This window comes from Plodia interpunctella, chromosome 29 (assembly GCF_027563975.2).
Source record: "Plodia interpunctella isolate USDA-ARS_2022_Savannah chromosome 29, ilPloInte3.2, whole genome shotgun sequence".
Classification (NCBI taxonomy): Eukaryota; Metazoa; Arthropoda; class Insecta; order Lepidoptera; family Pyralidae; genus Plodia; species Plodia interpunctella.
The window spans coordinates 958,836-983,628 of NC_071322.1; the positions used below are offsets into that span (position 1 = coordinate 958,836).

The following is a 24,793-nucleotide window of genomic DNA, read 5'->3' on the forward strand; positions in this document are numbered from 1 at the left end:
CTACGTTTTTTTTTCCAAAAATCAACCCCCAACTGACTATAATGGGGTCGAAAGTTTGTAAGTAAATCGTCCGTTCCGCTTTCGCAGATAAATTCATGCGGGCGAAGCCGCGGCCAATAGCTAGTTAAAATATCATTAAAAAAATCATTTCTTCAACGCAACTAAAAAGTTATCATTTATTTCCTCGCCGTTATTGAAACAACAACAAATAAACAAATATATTTATTCTCTGCTTGGGTTAAAATACATTAAAACGTAATGACGCCCGCTAGCTTTCCTCGTATCCTTCAGTCTTCATATCATTGAGTCCTAGCTCCTCGTTCTGTTCGTGTGAGCGCTCGTATCTCGTTATCTTAACACCTGTAATCAAAGACAAAACTATAGACAAATCAAGCCAAATGAGACAGAACATTTCTATACAATTTTCCGGCCTATCTCATACAAAGCGTCTCAGAGGTACGCCTCATTGCTACGTTGCGCACATTTCTTTCAAACCACGCAACGAATTATACACCTAAACCTTCCTCAGGAACCACTCTGTCCATTGGTGAAAACAGCATGAAAATTCGTGCAGTCGTTTTTTGTGTTTCGCTAACAGACAGACGCTGCTGAGGAAATTGTTGTATATTTATTGTATGGATATAAATATATTTTTTTCTCTATTAAAGTTTCAATGATTGCGACTGATTTTCTAGTATATATAGTATTTGTGACTAATGGTGTAATTTACAATCATAACCAGAATCTATTGACTAAAGATTTTCAGTAAAGTCTACTTTTGACCAACCAACTTAACCAATCAAATCAGTCAAAAATAACGTTGACTTGATCAACATTATGATTGGTTAAAAGCGGCTTGAGTTTTGACCGGATAAGAGATTTGACTGCAACACGCACACGACACGGGGGAAAGAGACGGCATGTGGACGTGCTACGTATTTAGGAGATTAGGAGATTACATTTTTAATTTAATTTGCCATTTCTAAAATTTCAAATTACTTGATATATGTGACTAGATAAGATATCTGATACAATAATTCCATACAAACATTCAGAATGTAAATCTTTCATAAACATTCACTTACACAGTAGGTACCTATCGGATATCTCAATCTAGGAATTAGTTGGGTGGCAGCATGTCTAACGACAGCTGTCAATGTCATAAAATACCGCCTTTTTATTTGTAAAAAGTACGAAACTACTTTTGATTTGGACATTACACGGAGACGACGAACGAAACCAAGAGAGTATAATTAGAATCCCTCGAGATTTAACCCATAATCCTCACACCACATCTTTCCAGGGATTCTGTATGTTTTTAAGGATTTACCTTCGTCTGGTGTGGTCGGGTCGTCGGCCAAGCTCTGAATATACGAGTTACCAGCGGGGTCGTCCAACACTATGGTCACTGCACGGTTACCGTCCAACACTTCTTGGAGCTTCTCTATGAATCTGTGAACATCATTATTATAAATAAATTAAAGTAAGGACAAATCACACAGATTTGTATTACGGGATACTAACTCAACGATACTACATTTTATAACATATACATATATAGATAAACATCCAAGACCCGGGCCAATCAGAAAAAGATCATTTTCCATCATGACTGAAATAATGTGTATTGGCAATTACAATCCTCCTAATATTATAAAGGCTAACGTTTGTGAGGATGTGTGTATGTACGTTTGTTACTCTTTCACGCAAAATCTATTGCACAGATTGCTATGAAATTTGGTACACGGGTAGAATATAACCTGGAATAACACATAGGGTAATTTTTATCCCGAAATTGCCACGGGAGCGAAGCTCGGGGGCGCAGCTAGTGTAAATATAATATTGGAACCCAAAAAATACAAATTAAAAAACCCCCGACTTTATCATTATTCATTTCGTTACTACTTTTGAACGGCTGAGCCGATTTTGATCAAACATATCTAAGAGCTGCCGCACAAAAATTACCTATCAAAAAAAACCGCATTCTAATCGGTTCAACCGTTGATGAGTTACGGTGCCCCGTACACAGACATACTTAGGTTCAAACTTAAAACATTTTGCAACAATTGACAGCGAAAAATTTTTTTAAAATTAGAATAATTCAACTTAATTGTCTAATGCAAATCTTGGTGGCCAGTGCAGTTGATTTACTTGAGCACATTGTAATTTCTTGGACAAACTCTGATAAAAAGTTTTTTATATTTATTTATGTACACAACATAACAGTGTAAATATAAAACTTACAAATAGGAAAGTGTATTATTTATTTCTATAGAAATTTCTTCCAGTAGACCCGCGAAAGAAGAATGGGAAAAAAAGAAAATTACAATAAACTTAAATATTTTATGTGTAATGTATAAAACATGTATAAGAACTACATATAGTAAATAAACTATAATAGTAAATACAAATAATATATATGTATATTAGGATCAAACAGAAAGGAGATATTCCTTAACCCTTTTCTTAAAGACCGAAATTGTTTTTGACTCCTGTATACTAATTGGAAGTAGATTCCATAACTTGACTGCTTTTAATTATGACCTTATTATTTAATTATTTTTTAAGGTTTTTTAGGTTAAGAAGAGATGAAAATCACGTCACTCAAAGGGCATTGAAGATGGAAGTAAAGGGTTCCAGGAATAGAGGAAGACCTGAGAAGAAATGGATGGAGGATGGATACGGTTAATTATTATTTTTGAAATGATTACAGTTGCAGTCGTTCGCTGGCGAGCCCCGGCGCGTCGCCCGCAGCCCGCAGCTGGTCGGCCGTGGCCCGCAGCAGCCCCTCCGCCGTCGTGAACCTGCCGCCCAGCGCGCGCCCGCCCGTCTCCAGCTCCAGCTCTGCTATTGACATGCTGCACGTTTCCGACTGAAGGTTATATCAATATATTAGGACAAATCACACAGATTGAGCTGGCCCCAAAGTAAGTTCGAGACTTGTGTCATGGGATACCAACTCAACGATACTATATTCTGTAACATATACATACCTATATAGATAAACATCAACAGAAAAAGATCATTTTCCATCATGACCCTAAAGCACAAGCACAGCAACGAAACCTGAAAAAACAGCACTCCTTTTTGAGCAGTCATGTAAAATGTTGTTTTTTTTTTTCAAAAATAAATTAAAAAGCCAAATTTCTTCTCTGGTTATCTACATCCAGGAAGTAGGTATGTAGATAGGTGCATAGCTAAGAAATTTTAACTATTATTTCGATAGGTACACAATCGCAAAACTCGGACAGATGCCGACGGCGACTGCACGAACATTGCATTGTTTGTATGAGAATTTTTATTTACCGCAATTCACAACCACAACCATTTCATAAAACTAGCCGAATCAGACAACAGAACTAAATCAAAACAATAATTCTATTCCTATAGAAAAATATTTGATATGATGTTTTGCAAATATGGGATGAGATATTGTATGAAACCCACAACGAGTGTTCTTACTAAGTACCAAATTTGTAAACAAATGTAAAAACCCTGGTAAAAACCGTAATTTTTTTTGCCGAACAAAGTAAACAAGTATTTCTGGCTCAGACACAAAATGTCTCTTTCGCAAAATGTCGCTACAGGGACTTAGAATAAAATAATAATAATAATGTATGAACTTTATTGCCCATAAACACATTAGGTACACAAAGAATAGAGTTTAGGTACATATGGAGCAAAGGCGGACTTATTGCTCAAAAATCTCGATTTTCAAAGAAAAATCATTTATTGAAGTTATATACATATAGGTTAGGTAGTACTTACATAAAGTTAAACATTTGACGGGAATCTAAATTAAAACGTTTTTATTTGTTGATATAGGGATGTTCCGTTAAGAAATTATCTGTTCAGAAAATTGTCAATAATTGGTAATTTTAAAAATTATTACTTTGCAAAATCCATACTAATATTCTGTCAAAATCTGAAAGTTACGCTTTCACGGCTAAACCGTTGGACCAAATTCGATGAAATTTGATATGCATGTAGTTAAAGACTCCCCTTCAAACATAGGCTACGTTTTTTTTTCCAAAAATCAACCCCCAACTGACTATAATGGGGTCGAAAGTTTGTAAGTAAATCGTCCGTTCCGCTTTCGCAGATAAATTCATGCGGGCGAAGCCGCGGCCAATAGCTAGTTAAAATATCATTAAAAAAATCATTTCTTCAACGCAACTAAAAAGTTATCATTTATTTCCTCGCCGTTATTGAAACAACAACAAATAAACAAATATATTTATTCTCTGCTTGGGTTAAAATACATTAAAACGTAATGACGCCCGCTAGCTTTCCTCGTATCCTTCAGTCTTCATATCATTGAGTCCTAGCTCCTCGTTCTGTTCGTGTGAGCGCTCGTATCTCCTTATCTTAACACCTGTAATCAAAGACAAAACTATAGACAAATCAAGCCAAATGAGACAGAACATTTCTATACAATTTTCCGGCCTATCTCATACAAAGCGTCTCAGAGGTACGCCTCATTGCTACGTTGCGCACATTTCTTTCAAACCACGCAACGAATTATACACCTAAACCTTCCTCAGGAACCACTCTGTCCATTGGTGAAAACAGCATGAAAATTCGTGCAGTCGTTTTTTGTGTTTCGCTAACAGACAGACGCTGCTGAGGAAATTGTTGTATATTTATTGTATGGATATAAATATATTTTTTTCTCTATTAAAGTTTCAATGATTGCGACTGATTTTCTAGTATATATAGTATTTGTGACTAATGGTGTAATTTACAATCATAACCAGAATCTATTGACTAAAGATTTTCAGTAAAGTCTACTTTTGACCAACCAACTTAACCAATCAAATCAGTCAAAAATAACGTTGACTTGATCAACATTATGATTGGTTAAAAGCGGCTTGAGTTTTGACCGGATAAGAGATTTGACTGCAACACGCACACGACACGGGGGAAAGAGACGGCATGTGGACGTGCTACGTATTTAGGAGATTAGGAGATTACATTTTTAATTTAATTTGCCATTTCTAAAATTTCAAATTACTTGATATATGTGACTAGATAAGATATCTGATACAATAATTCCATACAAACATTCAGAATGTAAATCTTTCATAAACATTCACTTACACAGTAGGTACCTATCGGATATCTCAATCTAGGAATTAGTTGGGTGGCAGCATGTCTAACGACAGCTGTCAATGTCATAAAATACCGCCTTTTTATTTGTAAAAAGTACGAAACTACTTTTGATTTGGACATTACACGGAGACGACGAACGAAACCAAGAGAGTATAATTAGAATCCCTCGAGATTTAACCCATAATCCTCACACCACATCTTTCCAGGGATTCTGTATGTTTTTAAGGATTTACCTTCGTCTGGTGTGGTCGGGTCGTCGGCCAAGCTCTGAACATACGAGTTACCAGCGGGGTCGTCCAACACTATGGTCACTGCACGGTTACCGTCCAACACTTCTTGGAGCTTCTCTATGAATCTGTGAACATCATTATTATAAATAAATTAAAGTAAGGACAAATCACACAGATTTGTATTACGGGATACTAACTCAACGATACTACATTTTATAACATATACATATATAGATAAACATCCAAGACCCGGGCCAATCAGAAAAAGATCATTTTCCATCATGACTGAAATAATGTGTATTGGCAATTACAATCCTCCTAATATTATAAAGGCTAACGTTTGTGAGGATGTGTGTATGTACGTTTGTTACTCTTTCACGCAAAATCTATTGCACAGATTGCTATGAAATTTGGTACACGGGTAGAATATAACCTGGAATAACACATAGGGTAATTTTTATCCCGAAATTGCCACGGGAGCGAAGCTCGGGGGCGCAGCTAGTGTAAATATAATATTGGAACCCAAAAAATACAAATTAAAAAACCCCCGACTTTATCATTATTCATTTCGTTACTACTTTTGAACGGCTGAGCCGATTTTGATCAAACATATCTAAGAGCTGCCGCACAAAAATTACCTATAAAAAAAAACCGCATTCTAATCGGTTCAACCGTTGATGAGTTACGGTGCCCCGTACACAGACATACTTAGGTTCAAACTTAAAACATTTTGCAACAATTGACAGCGAAAAATTTTTTTTAAATTAGAATAATTCAACTTAATTATCTAATGCAAATCTTGGTGGCCAGTGCAGTTGATTTACTTGAGCACATTGTAATTTCTTGGACAAACTCTGATAAAAAGTTTTTTATATTTATTTATGTACACAACATAACAGTGTAAATATAAAACTTACAAATAGGAAAGTGTATTATTTATTTCTATAGAAATTTCTTCCAGTAGACCCGCGAAAGAAGAATGGGAAAAAAAGAAAATTACAATAAACTTAAATATTTTATGTGTAATGTATAAAACATGTATAAGAACTACATATAGTAAATAAACTATAATAGTAAATACAAATAATATATATGTATATTAGGATCAAACAGAAAGGAGATATTCCTTAACCCTTTTCTTAAAGACCGAAATTGTTTTTGACTCCTGTATACTAATTGGAAGTAGATTCCATAACTTGACTGCTTTTAATTATGACCTTATTATTTAATTATTTTTTAAGGTTTTTTAGGTTAAGAAGAGATGAAAATCACGTCACTCAAAGGGCATTGAAGATGGAAGTAAAGGGTTCCAGGAATAGAGGAAGACCTGAGAAGAAATGGATGGAGGATGGATACGGTTAATTATTATTTTTGAAATGATTACAGTTGCAGTCGTTCGCTGGCGAGCCCCGGCGCGTCGCCCGCAGCCCGCAGCTGGTCGGCCGTGGCCCGCAGCAGCCCCTCCGCCGTCGTGAACCTGCCGCCCAGCGCGCGCCCGCCCGTCTCCAGCTCCAGCTCTGCTATTGACATGCTGCACGTTTCCGACTGAAGGTTATATCAATACATCAGGACAAATCACACAGATTGAGCTGGCCCCAAAGTAAGTTCGAGACTTGTGTTATGGGATACTAACTCAACGATACTATATTCTATAACATATACATATATAGATAAACATCAACAGAAAAAGATCATTTTCCATCATGACCCTAAAGCACAAGCACAGCAACGAAACCTGAAAAAACAGCACTCCTTTTTGAGCAGTCATGTAAAATGTTGTTTTTTTTTTTCAAAAATAAATTAAAAAGCCAAATTTCTTCTCTGGTTATCTACATCCAGGAAGTAGGTATGTAGATAGGTGCATAGCTAAGAAATTTTAACTATTATTTCGATAGGTACACAATCGCAAAACTCGGACAGATGCCGACAGCGACTGCACGAACATTGCATTGTTTGTATGAGAATTTTTATTTACCGCAATTCACAACCACAACCATTTCATAAAACTAGCCGAATCAGACAACAGAACTAAATCAAAACAATAATTCTATTCCTATAGAAAAATATTTGATATGATGTTTTGCAAATATGGGATGAGATATTGTATGAAACCCACAACGAGTGTTCTTACTAAGTACCAAATTTGTAAACAAATGTAAAAACCCTGGTAAAAACCGTAATTTTTTTTGCCGAACAAAGTAAACAAGTATTTCTGGCTCAGACACAAAATGTCTCTTTCGCAAAATGTCGCTACAGGGACTTAGAATAAAATAATAATAATAATGTATGAACTTTATTGCCCATAAACACATTAGGTACACAAAGAATAGAGTTTAGGTACATATGGAGCAAAGGCGGACTTATTGCTCAAAAATCTCGATTTTCAAAGAAAAATCATTTATTGAAGTTATATACATATAGGTTAGGTAGTACTTACATAAAGTTAAACATTTGACGGGAATCTAAATTAAAACGTTTTTATTTGTTGATATAGGGATGTTCCGTTAAGAAATTATCTGTTCAGAAAATTGTCAATAATTGGTAATTTTAAAAATTATTACTTTGCAAAATCCATACTAATATTCTGTCAAAATCTGAAAGTTACGCTTTCACGGCTAAACCGTTGGACCAAATTCGATGAAATTTGATATGCATGTAGTTAAAGACTCCCCTTCAAACATAGGCTACGTTTTTTTTTCCAAAAATCAACCCCCAACTGACTATAATGGGGTCGAAAGTTTGTAAGTAAATCGTCCGTTCCGCTTTCGCAGATAAATTCATGCGGGCGAAGCCGCGGCCAATAGCTAGTTAAAATATCATTAAAAAAATCATTTCTTCAACGCAACTAAAAAGTTATCATTTATTTCCTCGCCGTTATTGAAACAACAACAAATAAACAAATATATTTATTCTCTGCTTGGGTTAAAATACATTAAAACGTAATGACGCCCGCTAGCTTTCCTCGTATCCTTCAGTCTTCATATCATTGAGTCCTAGCTCCTCGTTCTGTTCGTGTGAGCGCTCGTATCTCGTTATCTTAACACCTGTAATCAAAGACAAAACTATAGACAAATCAAGCCAAATGAGACAGAACATTTCTATACAATTTTCCGGCCTATCTCATACAAAGCGTCTCAGAGGTACGCCTCATTGCTACGTTGCGCACATTTCTTTCAAACCACGCAACGAATTATACACCTAAACCTTCCTCAGGAACCACTCTGTCCATTGGTGAAAACAGCATGAAAATTCGTGCAGTCGTTTTTTGTGTTTCGCTAACAGACAGACGCTGCTGAGGAAATTGTTGTATATTTATTGTATGGATATAAATATATTTTTTTCTCTATTAAAGTTTCAATGATTGCGACTGATTTTCTAGTATATATAGTATTTGTGACTAATGGTGTAATTTACAATCATAACCAGAATCTATTGACTAAAGATTTTCAGTAAAGTCTACTTTTGACCAACCAACTTAACCAATCAAATCAGTCAAAAATAACGTTGACTTGATCAACATTATGATTGGTTAAAAGCGGCTTGAGTTTTGACCGGATAAGAGATTTGACTGCAACACGCACACGACACGGGGGAAAGAGACGGCATGTGGACGTGCTACGTATTTAGGAGATTAGGAGATTACATTTTTAATTTAATTTGCCATTTCTAAAATTTCAAATTACTTGATATATGTGACTAGATAAGATATCTGATACAATAATTCCATACAAACATTCAGAATGTAAATCTTTCATAAACATTCACTTACACAGTAGGTACCTATCGGATATCTCAATCTAGGAATTAGTTGGGTGGCAGCATGTCTAACGACAGCTGTCAATGTCATAAAATACCGCCTTTTTATTTGTAAAAAGTACGAAACTACTTTTGATTTGGACATTACACGGAGACGACGAACGAAACCAAGAGAGTATAATTAGAATCCCTCGAGATTTAACCCATAATCCTCACACCACATCTTTCCAGGGATTCTGTATGTTTTTAAGGATTTACCTTCGTCTGGTGTGGTCGGGTCGTCGGCCAAGCTCTGAACATACGAGTTACCAGCGGGGTCGTCCAACACTATGGTCACTGCACGGTTACCGTCCAACACTTCTTGGAGCTTCTCTATGAATCTGTGAACATCATTATTATAAATAAATTAAAGTAAGGACAAATCACACAGATTTGTATTACGGGATACTAACTCAACGATACTACATTTTATAACATATACATATATAGATAAACATCCAAGACCCGGGCCAATCAGAAAAAGATCATTTTCCATCATGACTGAAATAATGTGTATTGGCAATTACAATCCTCCTAATATTATAAAGGCTAACGTTTGTGAGGATGTGTGTATGTACGTTTGTTACTCTTTCACGCAAAATCTATTGCACAGATTGCTATGAAATTTGGTACACGGGTAGAATATAACCTGGAATAACACATAGGGTAATTTTTATCCCGAAATTGCCACGGGAGCGAAGCTCGGGGGCGCAGCTAGTGTAAATATAATATTGGAACCCAAAAAATACAAATTAAAAAACCCCCGACTTTATCATTATTCATTTCGTTACTACTTTTGAACGGCTGAGCCGATTTTGATCAAACATATCTAAGAGCTGCCGCACAAAAATTACCTATAAAAAAAAACCGCATTCTAATCGGTTCAACCGTTGATGAGTTACGGTGCCCCGTACACAGACATACTTAGGTTCAAACTTAAAACATTTTGCAACAATTGACAGCGAAAAATTTTTTTTAAATTAGAATAATTCAACTTAATTATCTAATGCAAATCTTGGTGGCCAGTGCAGTTGATTTACTTGAGCACATTGTAATTTCTTGGACAAACTCTGATAAAAAGTTTTTTATATTTATTTATGTACACAACATAACAGTGTAAATATAAAACTTACAAATAGGAAAGTGTATTATTTATTTCTATAGAAATTTCTTCCAGTAGACCCGCGAAAGAAGAATGGGAAAAAAAGAAAATTACAATAAACTTAAATATTTTATGTGTAATGTATAAAACATGTATAAGAACTACATATAGTAAATAAGTAAATAAACTATAATAGTAAATACAAATAATATATATGTATATTAGGATCAAACAGAAAGGAGATATTCCTTAACCCTTTTCTTAAAGACCGAAATTGTTTTTGACTCCTGTATACTAATTGGAAGTAGATTCCATAACTTGACTGCTTTTAATTATGACCTTATTATTTAATTATTTTTTAAGGTTTTTTAGGTTAAGAAGAGATGAAAATCACGTCACTCAAAGGGCATTGAAGATGGAAGTAAAGGGTTCCAGGAATAGAGGAAGACCTGAGAAGAAATGGATGGAGGATGGATACGGTTAATTATTATTTTTGAAATGATTACAGTTGCAGTCGTTCGCTGGCGAGCCCCGGCGCGTCGCCCGCAGCCCGCAGCTGGTCGGCCGTGGCCCGCAGCAGCCCCTCCGCCGTCGTGAACCTGCCGCCCAGCGCGCGCCCGCCCGTCTCCAGCTCCAGCTCTGCTATTGACATGCTGCACGTTTCCGACTGAAGGTTATATCAATATATTAGGACAAATCACACAGATTGAGCTGGCCCCAAAGTAAGTTCGAGACTTGTGTCATGGGATACCAACTCAACGATACTATATTCTGTAACATATACATACCTATATAGATAAACATCAACAGAAAAAGATCATTTTCCATCATGACCCTAAAGCACAAGCACAGCAACGAAACCTGAAAAAACAGCACTCCTTTTTGAGCAGTCATGTAAAATGTTGTTTTTTTTTTTCAAAAATAAATTAAAAAGCCAAATTTCTTCTCTGGTTATCTACATCCAGGAAGTAGGTATGTAGATAGGTGCATAGCTAAGAAATTTTAACTATTATTTCGATAGGTACACAATCGCAAAACTCGGACAGATGCCGACGGCGACTGCACGAACATTGCATTGTTTGTATGAGAATTTTTATTTACCGCAATTCACAACCACAACCATTTCATAAAACTAGCCGAATCAGACAACAGAACTAAATCAAAACAATAATTCTATTCCTATAGAAAAATATTTGATATGATGTTTTGCAAATATGGGATGAGATATTGTATGAAACCCACAACGAGTGTTCTTACTAAGTACCAAATTTGTAAACAAATGTAAAAACCCTGGTAAAAACCGTAATTTTTTTTGCCGAATAAAGTAAACAAGTATTTCTGGCTCAGACACAAAATGTCTCTTTCGCAAAATGTCGCTACAGGGACTTAGAATAAAATAATAATAATAATGTATGAACTTTATTGCCCATAAACACATTAGGTACACAAAGAATAGAGTTTAGGTACATATGGAGCAAAGGCGGACTTATTGCTCAAAAATCTCGATTTTCAAAGAAAAATCATTTATTGAAGTTATATACATATAGGTTAGGTAGTACTTACATAAAGTTAAACATTTGACGGGAATCTAAATTAAAACGTTTTTATTTGTTGATATAGGGATGTTCCGTTAAGAAATTATCTGTTCAGAAAATTGTCAATAATTGGTAATTTTAAAAATTATTACTTTGCAAAATCCATACTAATATTCTGTCAAAATCTGAAAGTTACGCTTTCACGGCTAAACCGTTGGACCAAATTCGATGAAATTTGATATGCATGTAGTTAAAGACTCCCCTTCAAACATAGGCTACGTTTTTTTTTCCAAAAATCAACCCCCAACTGACTATAATGGGGTCGAAAGTTTGTAAGTAAATCGTCCGTTCCGCTTTCGCAGATAAATTCATGCGGGCGAAGCCGCGGCCAATAGCTAGTTAAAATATCATTAAAAAAATCATTTCTTCAACGCAACTAAAAAGTTATCATTTATTTCCTCGCCGTTATTGAAACAACAACAAATAAACAAATATATTTATTCTCTGCTTGGGTTAAAATACATTAAAACGTAATGACGCCCGCTAGCTTTCCTCGTATCCTTCAGTCTTCATATCATTGAGTCCTAGCTCCTCGTTCTGTTCGTGTGAGCGCTCGTATCTCCTTATCTTAACACCTGTAATCAAAGACAAAACTATAGACAAATCAAGCCAAATGAGACAGAACATTTCTATACAATTTTCCGGCCTATCTCATACAAAGCGTCTCAGAGGTACGCCTCATTGCTACGTTGCGCACATTTCTTTCAAACCACGCAACGAATTATACACCTAAACCTTCCTCAGGAACCACTCTGTCCATTGGTGAAAACAGCATGAAAATTCGTGCAGTCGTTTTTTGTGTTTCGCTAACAGACAGACGCTGCTGAGGAAATTGTTGTATATTTATTGTATGGATATAAATATATTTTTTTCTCTATTAAAGTTTCAATGATTGCGACTGATTTTCTAGTATATATAGTATTTGTGACTAATGGTGTAATTTACAATCATAACCAGAATCTATTGACTAAAGATTTTCAGTAAAGTCTACTTTTGACCAACCAACTTAACCAATCAAATCAGTCAAAAATAACGTTGACTTGATCAACATTATGATTGGTTAAAAGCGGCTTGAGTTTTGACCGGATAAGAGATTTGACTGCAACACGCACACGACACGGGGGAAAGAGACGGCATGTGGACGTGCTACGTATTTAGGAGATTAGGAGATTACATTTTTAATTTAATTTGCCATTTCTAAAATTTCAAATTACTTGATATATGTGACTAGATAAGATATCTGATACAATAATTCCATACAAACATTCAGAATGTAAATCTTTCATAAACATTCACTTACACAGTAGGTACCTATCGGATATCTCAATCTAGGAATTAGTTGGGTGGCAGCATGTCTAACGACAGCTGTCAATGTCATAAAATACCGCCTTTTTATTTGTAAAAAGTACGAAACTACTTTTGATTTGGACATTACACGGAGACGACGAACGAAACCAAGAGAGTATAATTAGAATCCCTCGAGATTTAACCCATAATCCTCACACCACATCTTTCCAGGGATTCTGTATGTTTTTAAGGATTTACCTTCGTCTGGTGTGGTCGGGTCGTCGGCCAAGCTCTGAACATACGAGTTACCAGCGGGGTCGTCCAACACTATGGTCACTGCACGGTTACCGTCCAACACTTCTTGGAGCTTCTCTATGAATCTGTGAACATCATTATTATAAATAAATTAAAGTAAGGACAAATCACACAGATTTGTATTACGGGATACTAACTCAACGATACTACATTTTATAACATATACATATATAGATAAACATCCAAGACCCGGGCCAATCAGAAAAAGATCATTTTCCATCATGACTGAAATAATGTGTATTGGCAATTACAATCCTCCTAATATTATAAAGGCTAACGTTTGTGAGGATGTGTGTATGTACGTTTGTTACTCTTTCACGCAAAATCTATTGCACAGATTGCTATGAAATTTGGTACACGGGTAGAATATAACCTGGAATAACACATAGGGTAATTTTTATCCCGAAATTGCCACGGGAGCGAAGCTCGGGGGCGCAGCTAGTGTAAATATAATATTGGAACCCAAAAAATACAAATTAAAAAACCCCCGACTTTATCATTATTCATTTCGTTACTACTTTTGAACGGCTGAGCCGATTTTGATCAAACATATCTAAGAGCTGCCGCACAAAAATTACCTATAAAAAAAAACCGCATTCTAATCGGTTCAACCGTTGATGAGTTACGGTGCCCCGTACACAGACATACTTAGGTTCAAACTTAAAACATTTTGCAACAATTGACAGCGAAAAATTTTTTTTAAATTAGAATAATTCAACTTAATTATCTAATGCAAATCTTGGTGGCCAGTGCAGTTGATTTACTTGAGCACATTGTAATTTCTTGGACAAACTCTGATAAAAAGTTTTTTATATTTATTTATGTACACAACATAACAGTGTAAATATAAAACTTACAAATAGGAAAGTGTATTATTTATTTCTATAGAAATTTCTTCCAGTAGACCCGCGAAAGAAGAATGGGAAAAAAAGAAAATTACAATAAACTTAAATATTTTATGTGTAATGTATAAAACATGTATAAGAACTACATATAGTAAATAAACTATAATAGTAAATACAAATAATATATATGTATATTAGGATCAAACAGAAAGGAGATATTCCTTAACCCTTTTCTTAAAGACCGAAATTGTTTTTGACTCCTGTATACTAATTGGAAGTAGATTCCATAACTTGACTGCTTTTAATTATGACCTTATTATTTAATTATTTTTTAAGGTTTTTTAGGTTAAGAAGAGATGAAAATCACGTCACTCAAAGGGCATTGAAGATGGAAGTAAAGGGTTCCAGGAATAGAGGAAGACCTGAGAAGAAATGGATGGAGGATGGATACGGTTAATTATTATTTTTGAAATGATTACAGTTGCAGTCGTTCGCTGGCGAGCCCCGGCGCGTCGCCCGCAGCCCGCAGCTGGTCGGCCGTGGCCCGCAGCAGCCCCTCCGCCGTCGTGAACCTGCCGCCCAGCGCGCGCCCGCCCGTCTCCAGCTCCAGCTCTGCTATTGACATGCTGCACGTTTCCGACTGAAGGTTATATCAATATATTAGGACAAATCACACAGATTGAGCTGGCCCCAAAGTAAGTTCGAGACTTGTGTTATGGGATACCAACTCAACGATACTATATTCTATAACATATACATATATAGATAAACATCAACAGAAAAAGATCATTTTCCATCATAACGCGGGACCTCTCGGTTCAGAGGCGAGCGCTTCACCACTGCGCCACCGAGCTCGTCTATAATGTAGACGCGAAAATCTCAAGAATACAATACATTACATGTCCCATCTCTACGGGGTGGTCACAACACTGATGCCGTGTTGTGATCGGTCGACGGCAGACTGCATTCCGAGGAATATGTCATTCAAAACTCGACATGTTTTTCTATTGCTCTTGTTAATTGGATTCATTAGTTGATACTACCACTTTATCTTAATTACAATATAAACTTGCATATTATATGTAGATATATTGTAATTAAGATAAAATCACAGTTTCCTTTAAAGCTCCGTAATACTATACATGGTTACTGGTATCCTAAAGACTACTTGGGTGCATCAAAACTAGCAATTTTTATTCTGCGACTTTTCATAATACCTAATTTTTTTTTTTCATATAAAAAATTACAATCTGATTAGCGATTGTACACGTGTTAACTGCATGCAACAGCCGAGCGACACGAGACAGCGCAGCAGCGTTATGTAGCGGAGTCCAACATAGAGTTAACGTTTTGTAGAAACGACATTGAAACTAAATAAAAAAGCAAAATTTTCGTGTTTATTACGTTTAGACAAAAGTCGTAGAACAAAAGATGTCAGTCTCTATGTACCTCATGCGCCTTTGGAAGGTTTATGCGTCAGATACTCGTAACCCTGTAAACATTTATTTATTATACCATAATATATAAGCAATGTTATATGTATTATACATCACCTTGAGTATATCCCGGGAGAAGTCGTCTCTGCTCGCGATTTTGACCTCGAATTTCACCCCTTTCTCCTCCACGCCTCCCCCCGACTTCACCTGATAAAAATACACATTCAAATTAATCGATACATAACAATATATATACAACATCTTTTGCAGTCTGTATAGGACCAATATTTTTTTTATTTTTATTTATATTAGGACAAATCACACAGATTGAGCTAGCCCCAAAGTAAGTTAGAGACTTGTGTTACGGGATACTAACTCAACGATACTATATTTTATAACAAATACATATATAGATAAACATCCAAGACCCGGGCCAATCAGAAAAAGATCATTTTCCATCAAGACCCGACCGGGGCTCGAACCCGGGACCTCTCGGTTCAGTGGCAAGAACCTTGCCACTGCGCCACCGAGGTCGTCAGTTATAAGTTATATCGTAAATTATATATAAATTTTCAATATGCTTACACAAGTAAGCAAAAGATTTCTATCAGATGTCAACTCGGAATAGAAACAGACTTATACTTGAGGTGGTCCCAAAAACTGAAAATTTCAACAAAAATTGCTATGTAATGTGCGTTAACGTTTTCAATAAGCTTCCAACAGAGATAAAAAAAACTTCATCTAAAAAAATTTTAATCGTGATTACACAACTGGCTGCTGGAGAAGTGTTTTTAATCTTTGACGACCTCGGTGGCGCAGTGGTAAAGTTCTTGCCACTGAACCGAGAGGTCCCAGGTTCGATCCCCGGTCGGGTCACGATGGAAAATGATCTTTTTCTGATTGGCCCGGGTCTTGGATGTTTATCTATATATGTATTTATTATACAATATAGTATCGTTGAGTTAGTATCCCGTAACACAAGTCTCGAACTTACTTTGATGGAAATTAGTACTTAAATCTGATTATAATATAATGTGATTTCTGAGGAAGTCTTTATTATGGTTTTACACGAGCAAAGCCGGGACGGACTGCTAGTTATATATATATATATTATACATATTATATATATTTATTTAATTAACTCTCCCAATAGTTGAAGCCCGGGCGTCACAGCCGATAATGCAACAGCCTGGAACAGGCGAACACGAGAGAGAACAGTTAAACTTACTTCATTCGTGCGATGTCCACACGCGTCGCAAGTGGTGGCCATTATAACCACCTCTTTGAAATGGGGAATGTCTGTAAGCAAACGTGATTTTTTTTTTTAATGAGTCGAAAAAATTAATGACTCTGGCGGGAATCGAACCCGCGCCTATCCGGAACAATGCTCAAGATTTCATTATTCGTTGGAGCGGTGGCGGTGTAATGGTTAACACACCCGCCTGAGGAACGAAAGGTCTCAGGTTCGAATCCTACTCGTGCCACACGAGTTTGTATACCATTCTGACTCGTGTATAGTAGTTTCTATCGACCACCACTTGCTTCCGGCGAAGGGAAACATCGTGAGGAAACCTGCACACTGGTTGATTCTTATTAACTTGCGTTTGAAATGGAGAAGGCAATGGCGAACCACTCCATTAATAACGCCAAGAAAGTTGTTGTGTGTGTTTCATTCCACATAATCACCACGACCCTCAGCCATGAGGAATACGACTCAAAAATCAAAATAAAATCATTCATTCAGAAATCAGTCCTACACAGGTACTTTTTCATAATCTAAATTAAATTATATTTACCAAAGCTACAAACTACTAGCAGACTACGAAGAAGACACGAGCTTAAAATAAACATGTAAAATGCATGGCTCTGGTGCGCCACAGCTCCGAATGTAACCCGGAACATGCAAGCATGAGAGAGGTTATTATTGATTCAAATTCAAATCATTTATTCAGAAATTAGACCTTCACAGGCACTTTTTCACGTCAATCTTTATATTTATAGTTATTTCTCACAAGCTACAAACTACTGGCATTTCGGAACGACCACTGCTGAGAAGAAATGCCGGAAGAAACTAATTTGAACAGTGTTGGTCCCTATCATGCCAGATCGGCTTACCATTATTGTTTCTTACAATGTTTTTTTTTTCTTTCTAATAATATATAAAAGTACATAATGTACATAGTCAAAAGGTATATCAAAACAGGTTATGATTGTGATCCGAGTGCTGATTATAATATATATATATATCGATGTGAAACACAATTAACTTACATGATTAAACGATACCACTTACTGGTAAGCTTCATGTTAGTCTCGGCCGGGGCGTTGCAGTACGGACAATTGGTGGCGAAGCTGAGCACCTCGTCCTTCTCTAACTGTTCATAACACCCAGTCTGTGGGTCGGCGGGCGTCAACAACCGATTTTCTGACACCTATTATATTCACACGTCTTGTTATACGTGTCACACATGATTTATAAATTGACTAGTTGTTCGCCGCGGAGTTAGACCACGCGAACAACAAAAAAGTATTAACAAAATTGTTGTTAATATCTCAAAAACTACTAGTTTTTGACATATTATACAACAATTTTGTTAATATTTACTTCCATTTAATTAATTAATAAAATTTATATTTTATATTTGAATCGTAATGACAAATTTTTTTGCCCCACGTACTTAAAAATTCTATCGACAGATACTGCATATATCTTTTAAATTTGATTAAAATAAATAGGTATAATTAATTAATTAAAGGGCATTAAAGATGGAAGTAAAGGGTTCCAGGAATAGAGGAAGACCTGAGAAGAAATGGTTGGAGTGTGACAAGGATAGTGTGAACAGGAGAGGAGTATCAATGGATATGGCAAATGACAGAACGAAATGGAAGGAACTTACGTACTGTGCCGACCCCGCATGAGTGGGATACGGTCAAGAAGAAGAACAAATATAATTAATTCTAAATTATAATTGGCTAGCGGCCAGTCCCGGCTTCATTCGGGTTAAACCGTAGTAAATTATACACATGAGCCTTCCTCAGGAATCACGCTATCTATTAAATAAACCCGCATCAAAATCCGTTGCGTAGTTTTAAAGATCTAAGCATACATAAGGAAAGACAGCGGGAAGCCACTTTATTTTATACTTTGTAATTATTATTATTTATAAAATTAAAAGCGAAAACACTCACGTATCACGAAATCTCGAAAAGTACTGAGCCCATGAAGATGAAATTTGGTAGGAAGGTACATTGTGACTAGAAGACGTCCGCTAAGAAAGGATATTTCGAAATTCCTTCCCTAAGGGGGTGAAATAGGGGTTGCCACTTTGTCATTTGAAACTTCGTCATTTTTGAAATCGGACACATGAAATTTTTAATTTAACGCATTAATTATTTGCTAAAAACATTAATTTTTTTATTTGATTTTGAAAATGACACCTACCACATTAAACTCGTAACTCGCTTTGTTCTGTCGTTTCTGTTGGCAATTAAATTAGATCACATTAACAAAAATTTACGTAAGAAAACATAATTTCACGTACTTCATCTCTGGTGAATATCCCAAGTATGTGGTCTTCGTCCCTGGTCCGCTTGAAGTCGGTCCTCTCGCATCTGGGGTCCCTGCCAGGGGCTGCGGGGTTCTCCACGAAACAGTTGCCTGGAAAAAGTAGGTCCACTTAATTTCACTTTATAATTTCAATGTTTCCGTCATTTTAGCCAAACGATGATTTCATTAGTAAAAAAAAAATGTTTATTTGTTAGACAAATGCAAAATAAAAACTCTATTTTCAATATTAATTTCGCTACAATTTTTGAACGGGTGAACCGATTTTGATCAAACATATCTAAGAACCACCGCATAAAAATTAGCTATTAAATAAAATAAAATAAAAACACATCCAAATCCATACACAGACAGACAGACACACACCCCTCTTTTTACGTCGGTGCTTAAAAAAAAAGTAGTTTATTTTCAAAATGACACTCAAAAAAAATCTGATTTGAATTTTACAGATACCTAACGCCATCTAGTGGCAAGTGGCAAACATACAAGAACTAAATAACCAACTAGTGTGCAGGTTTCCTCACTATGTTTCCCTTCAGCTGTGTGTGTGCTGTGTCAGACTGTAGATTTAGGCTGGTAAAAATAAAAATCCAGGAGCTACGGAGAAACGTAACTGTTTTATTAGAGAACGAACAAGTGTGAGAAACTCGATACAGACAATGTTGCCGTAACCAAAAAAATAAATAAAAAAAAAAACTTTTGTGTTCCAACAATACATGAGTCAGATAATACAAACTCAGGCACTAGGATTCGAACTTGGGCCTTTTCGATCACACAGGCTTCTTAACCGTGAGCTCAAAGCTTAGTTTCTTGCCGAAGTTATGGCGCAAACCCATCTATTAGCTTGGTTTAAATCAATTTTCTGCTGTTGTACTCTGCTCTACTCTGCTGACTAAACAAATTTTGCTGCCCAAATAATTATTTTGCTGACCATATCTTGCTGCCCAAATAATTATTTTGCTGACCATATCTTGCTGCCCAAATAATTATTTTGCTGACCATATCTTGCTGCCCAAATAATTATTTTGCTGACCATATCTTGCTACCCAAATAATTATTTTGCTGACCATATCTTACTGCCCAAATAATTATTTTGCTGACCATATCTTGCTGCCCAAATAATTATTTTGCTGACCATATCTTGCTGCCCAAATAATTATTTTGCTGACCATATTTTGCTGCCCAAATAATTATTTTGCTGACCATATCTTGCTGCCCAAATAATTATTTTGCTGACCATATCTTACTGCCCAAATAATTATTTTGCTGACCATATCTTGCTGCCCAAATAATCATTTTGTTGGCCTGTTTATATTTAAACTAGCTTTGGCCCGTGGCTTCGCCCGCGTGAATTTCTCACGCGAACAATTATCTGTCCGGGATGAAAGACCTACCCTATGTCCTTCTCCACACTCCAAACTACATGTATGCAAAATTTCAAGAAGATTTTGTCGAGTAGAGCGTGAAGAGATAACAAATCAAACTTACTTTCACATTTATAATATTACTAGCTTTTGCCCGCGGCTTCGCCCGCGTGATTTCCCACGGGAGCAGTTGTTTTTCCCAGATGAAAGGTACTCTATGTCCTTTTCCACACTTCAAAATTTCACGAAAATTGGTTGAGTAGATAGGGCGTGAAGAGGTAACAAACAAACTTACTTTTATGGCGACATCTATCACGCCACATGCACAACGCCGCAGACGTTAAAAAGCCGATCAAACGCAACGAATAACAAGCCACGCAAGTAACCCTCGACTCTACGGGCAGATGGCGCTACGGTCGACTCACTACAGAAGCTGACAAGCCTAGATCGCGCAGTCAGCGCGTTTACGATTGGAAGCATATATACATCCTCCGACACGACACCGTCTGCCGCGTGCGGTCCCGGCGCCGGAAGATCTTTCCTGCGGTGCCGGTCGAGCATAATCACCTAGCTCCCGCTACACTTTAGGATTGCTGGCCATTATAATATTTTTTTGCAGAACAAAATTGCCACTATAATTTTAAATGATAATTAACAATATTTGTAAGTCTTTAAAGACAGAGCATAGTGATACTACCTACTAATTTATTTCAATTGTATTTTTAATGTACCTATGTCTCACAAATAAATATTCTTATTCTTATTCTTTATTGCCTACCAAAATAATTATTTGATGCCCAAACTATTATTAGGCTGAGTTTTTTTTTTGCTATTGTGTTTCGATTCCCCGCGACAACAATACAAACCACTGATATCCTCAAGCAACAGTTGCCAGCTCTCCTCCAAATCCCTCAGCTTATGCAGCCGCTCCAGGAACAGTTCGATCTGCGCTGCAGTTTCCGGATGCTGTTCTTTCCGGGCGTCCTGGTCCTGTACAAGGCCGGTCATCACTCGACTGAGGACGCCTTCGACCGTTGTCACTTCTGTTGGATGATAGTTTTAAAATGTACATATTATAAAAATCTTAACAACACTGTAGCGGGTGACGATAGTGTCCTACACCCTGTTCAAACAAAGGCTACTTTTTCAAAAGTCAATCCTCAAATGATTATACGGGGGGGGGATTGTAAGGCATGCGTTTGTTACGCAGAGAAATACAACAAGTGGCCGGTTCCTGCTTCGTACGGCGAAAACCAAAATCTTCCTCGAGTAACATACTATCTATGGGTGAAAACCATAACAAAAATCTGTCCAGTACTTGAGTATATTGAGTCAATTTTGACGGACAGACGATACAAGGGAGAAATATAATAGCTACCTCCTTTCTGGCTCTGAGCCGGTATCTCCAAGTCTATCTCGGGAATCCTGATGCTGGTGTAGTCACTTTTCACCAACTGCCGGCTCAGGTCACTAGGGTGCTCCACTCGCAACTTCCATCTACAATATCCACATGCCAACTTAATGTAAAACAAAAATTACGCAAGAACTAGGAAACAAAAACATTCGTTTTTGTTCACCATCATATTGAGTGTGTTATTGCTAACACTTTTACGACTACTTACCGCCATCTAGTGGCAGGCGCATACACACTAGTGAACTAAACTGTCCGCCAGTGTGCTGGTTTCCTCACGTGTTTTCCTTCACCGGATGCAATAGGTGGTCTATGAAAACTACTATATATGAGTCGGATTGGTATACAAACTCATGTGGCACGTGTAGGATACGAACCTGAGACCTTTCGATCCTCAGGCGGGCGCCTTAACCATTACACCGTCCCGCTTCAAAACAAATAAGAGCTGTCTTATTGCTGTTTCTCTAACAAAAGTTGTGTGAAAAGTGGCTGAGGCATGAGACGAGTGGGTTAAGTGGTCCTTACCCTCCATGGCTCTAACCCGATTTCAGATTGGAAAACAAAACAAGTCGCCCCTTGACGCGACTTCTGTGCATGTTTCATTCTTACACAGGCACATCCCACTAATATAATAAAGGCGAAAGTATGTGAGTATGTTGTTACTTGTTCTTGCTTAAATGGCTGGGCCAATTTTTATGAAATTTGGTATCGAGGTCCATATTACTTTGGATTATACACTTTCTATGGCGCTGTCTTGACAAGGGTGAGAATTGCCGCGATATTATAGTGGAGACAGCGCCAGAGACAGTGTATAGAAATATGTGGCACGATGATAATATTGCCGCAATTCTCTCCCTCCCCTCCCTCCTGGAGACAGTGCCAGGATACCTTTCATCGCGAAAGTACACGATTCCCATAGGATTTAGCCAAAAAGTCGAATAATCAGAGGAAACGTCATGTGATTCATGACCCCTAGCCAATGGTGAACCAAACAAACAAATTATACAAAAAATATCCAGTCTTTCAATTAGAATTTATATTTTTATATTCGGTAGTTGTCATATACATATATTACTAAATTTAAATATAATTGAATTATGTACTTTGTTTCATGATTTATATTTCCCTACTTTTCTTTTGTGATTGGTTCTTGTTTGTTGTTATAGTGTAAATTTTTGGATGTTTGTACTTTACTTTTATAAATGCTGTGTTCACCTGTAATTGGGTTGCATGCTAGATTAAGTACTTTTAAATGTATCATATAATGTGAACATGTAACCTGTTGGTGTACCTTAAATAAATAAATTAAATTAAATTATACCTGATTCCCATCTCCGCGAAAGCTCCTCCAGGCTGTATCTCATTGTTCTCATAGCCGCACTCTTCACACGAGAATGACATGATGACCACATTCTTGTAGTATGGTATGCGGGTAAGCAGCAGGCGGGTAATACCCTATAATAGCATTTTAAAGTCACACATTGCCCCCTATACTTAAAGCTAGAATATGTTTTGTCACTATTGTCACTATTAGAAATAAATTTAACATTGACAAAGTAAGACAACAAATATATTAGTACTGAAAGTACAATTTAACTTTTTTATAAATAAGGGCCAAAAAAAAAAAATGTGACCAGTACTCAAGCTTAAGAAATAAACTCCTGTGTGATCTCTCTTTGGGCAATGGTGAGATCAACATTATGTTGAAACCGTTGTCTCGGGAGGCCAGATATATTTATACATTCTGGAGAGGGGTGATGACGTAAAGGCAGACATAATACCAAATAAAATTGAATTTCCCCATGAGGCTGGCATAGTCGCGCCAAGCAACTGAAGCCTCGACATAAAACAGATTCAAAAAGAAAACAAAAGAAAATAATAAAACCAAAATATTCGCTAATCGCTATTACAAAATAGATGTGCTCTATATGTTTTATATGTGAAAAAAACTGTGAGTCAATTTCAGACTATTGTGTAATGTGCACGTTACAAAATATGTAATTATCTTAATAAATAATATTAGTTAGTGCATAGTCAAGCATTCCGATTTGGTCAAACCCAAAAAGTGCTCGTAAAAGAAAAAAAACATTACCCGTTTTAGGTTATTTTTCTGAAATTATTTTAAAACAGTAGTACATAAGTAGTTACAATAGAAAACACGTGAAATGCACAAAATTACACCAAAATAAATATCTAAATTTACAACACACAATTAAGACGTAAATGATAAAAACAACCTGATTTCCAGAATTATCCAGATGATAATAACTTACATTGGCGTGACAATTCATGCACAGGGATTCTATTTCTGTGACCTCAGGGTCGGGATCATCGGCTGATAGGTCCCTGAAAACAGGTTTTTGTTCTACAGAGCACATTTTTAGATTTTCACGAGACTTTTCTCGGTAAAAACTGACAAAAACAAATCAGCAACTTTGCACGTTTTTGAGACGGTGACGTGAACATGACGTGACATGAACAGTGTTTCCAAATTAATTAATTCAAAAAAATGTACACACTTTGCAATCGAGCTTGTAAATGGGGCTGCAAACGCTCACGTCTTCGTGCAAATTGCTTGGTGGCATATTTAAGTGAAAATCAATCTACAATCATGGAAAATATTGTATTGAACATGTTACTATCTCTCGTCTCGCTCATGTTTATATCACTTGAAAATTACCTTACTTACTCGAACATTTTTAGCTGACATTCGTTAGTTTTGATGTATATTATAGG

The 24,793-nt window shown here is 36.5% G+C and overlaps 1 protein-coding gene and 1 long non-coding RNA gene across 2 annotated transcripts; both read right to left on the reverse strand.

The window, feature by feature from the left end:
• Window positions 1-207: 207 nt before the first annotated feature.
• Window positions 208-6,213, reverse strand: LOC128682268 (uncharacterized). The gene is made up of 2 exons (XR_010370300.1): window positions 5,346-6,213; window positions 208-360 (listed from the first exon to the last, which is right to left on the reverse strand). It is a non-coding gene; the product is annotated as an uncharacterized LOC128682268 (long non-coding RNA).
• Window positions 6,214-8,233: 2,020 nt separating this feature from the next.
• Window positions 8,234-24,529, reverse strand: Zpr1. Its single transcript, XM_053766891.2, has 11 exons — window positions 24,331-24,529; window positions 23,379-23,512; window positions 22,025-22,143; window positions 21,513-21,689; window positions 19,260-19,375; window positions 18,011-18,149; window positions 16,946-17,016; window positions 15,835-15,924; window positions 14,761-14,921; window positions 13,380-13,501; window positions 8,234-8,386 (listed from the first exon to the last, which is right to left on the reverse strand). The coding sequence occupies exons 1-11, from the start codon at window positions 24,433-24,435 to the stop codon at window positions 8,295-8,297; spliced, it is 1,326 nt and encodes a 441-aa protein (XP_053622866.1). The 5' UTR covers window positions 24,436-24,529; the 3' UTR covers window positions 8,234-8,294.
• Window positions 24,530-24,793: the final 264 nt, after the last annotated feature.

Coding starts and splice junctions, on each gene's coding strand:
- Zpr1 (XM_053766891.2), bottom strand. CDS start 24,435: ATGTGCTCTGTAGAACAAAAACCTGTTTTCAGGGACCTATCAGCCGAT. Junction 23,513..24,330: donor GCATGAATTGTCACGCCAAT/GTAAGTTATTAT, acceptor ATGCTATTATAG/GGTATTACCCGCCTGCTGCT. Junction 17,017..18,010: donor GACTAACATGAAGCTTACCA/GTAAGTGGTATC, acceptor GTTTGCTTACAG/ACATTCCCCATTTCAAAGAG.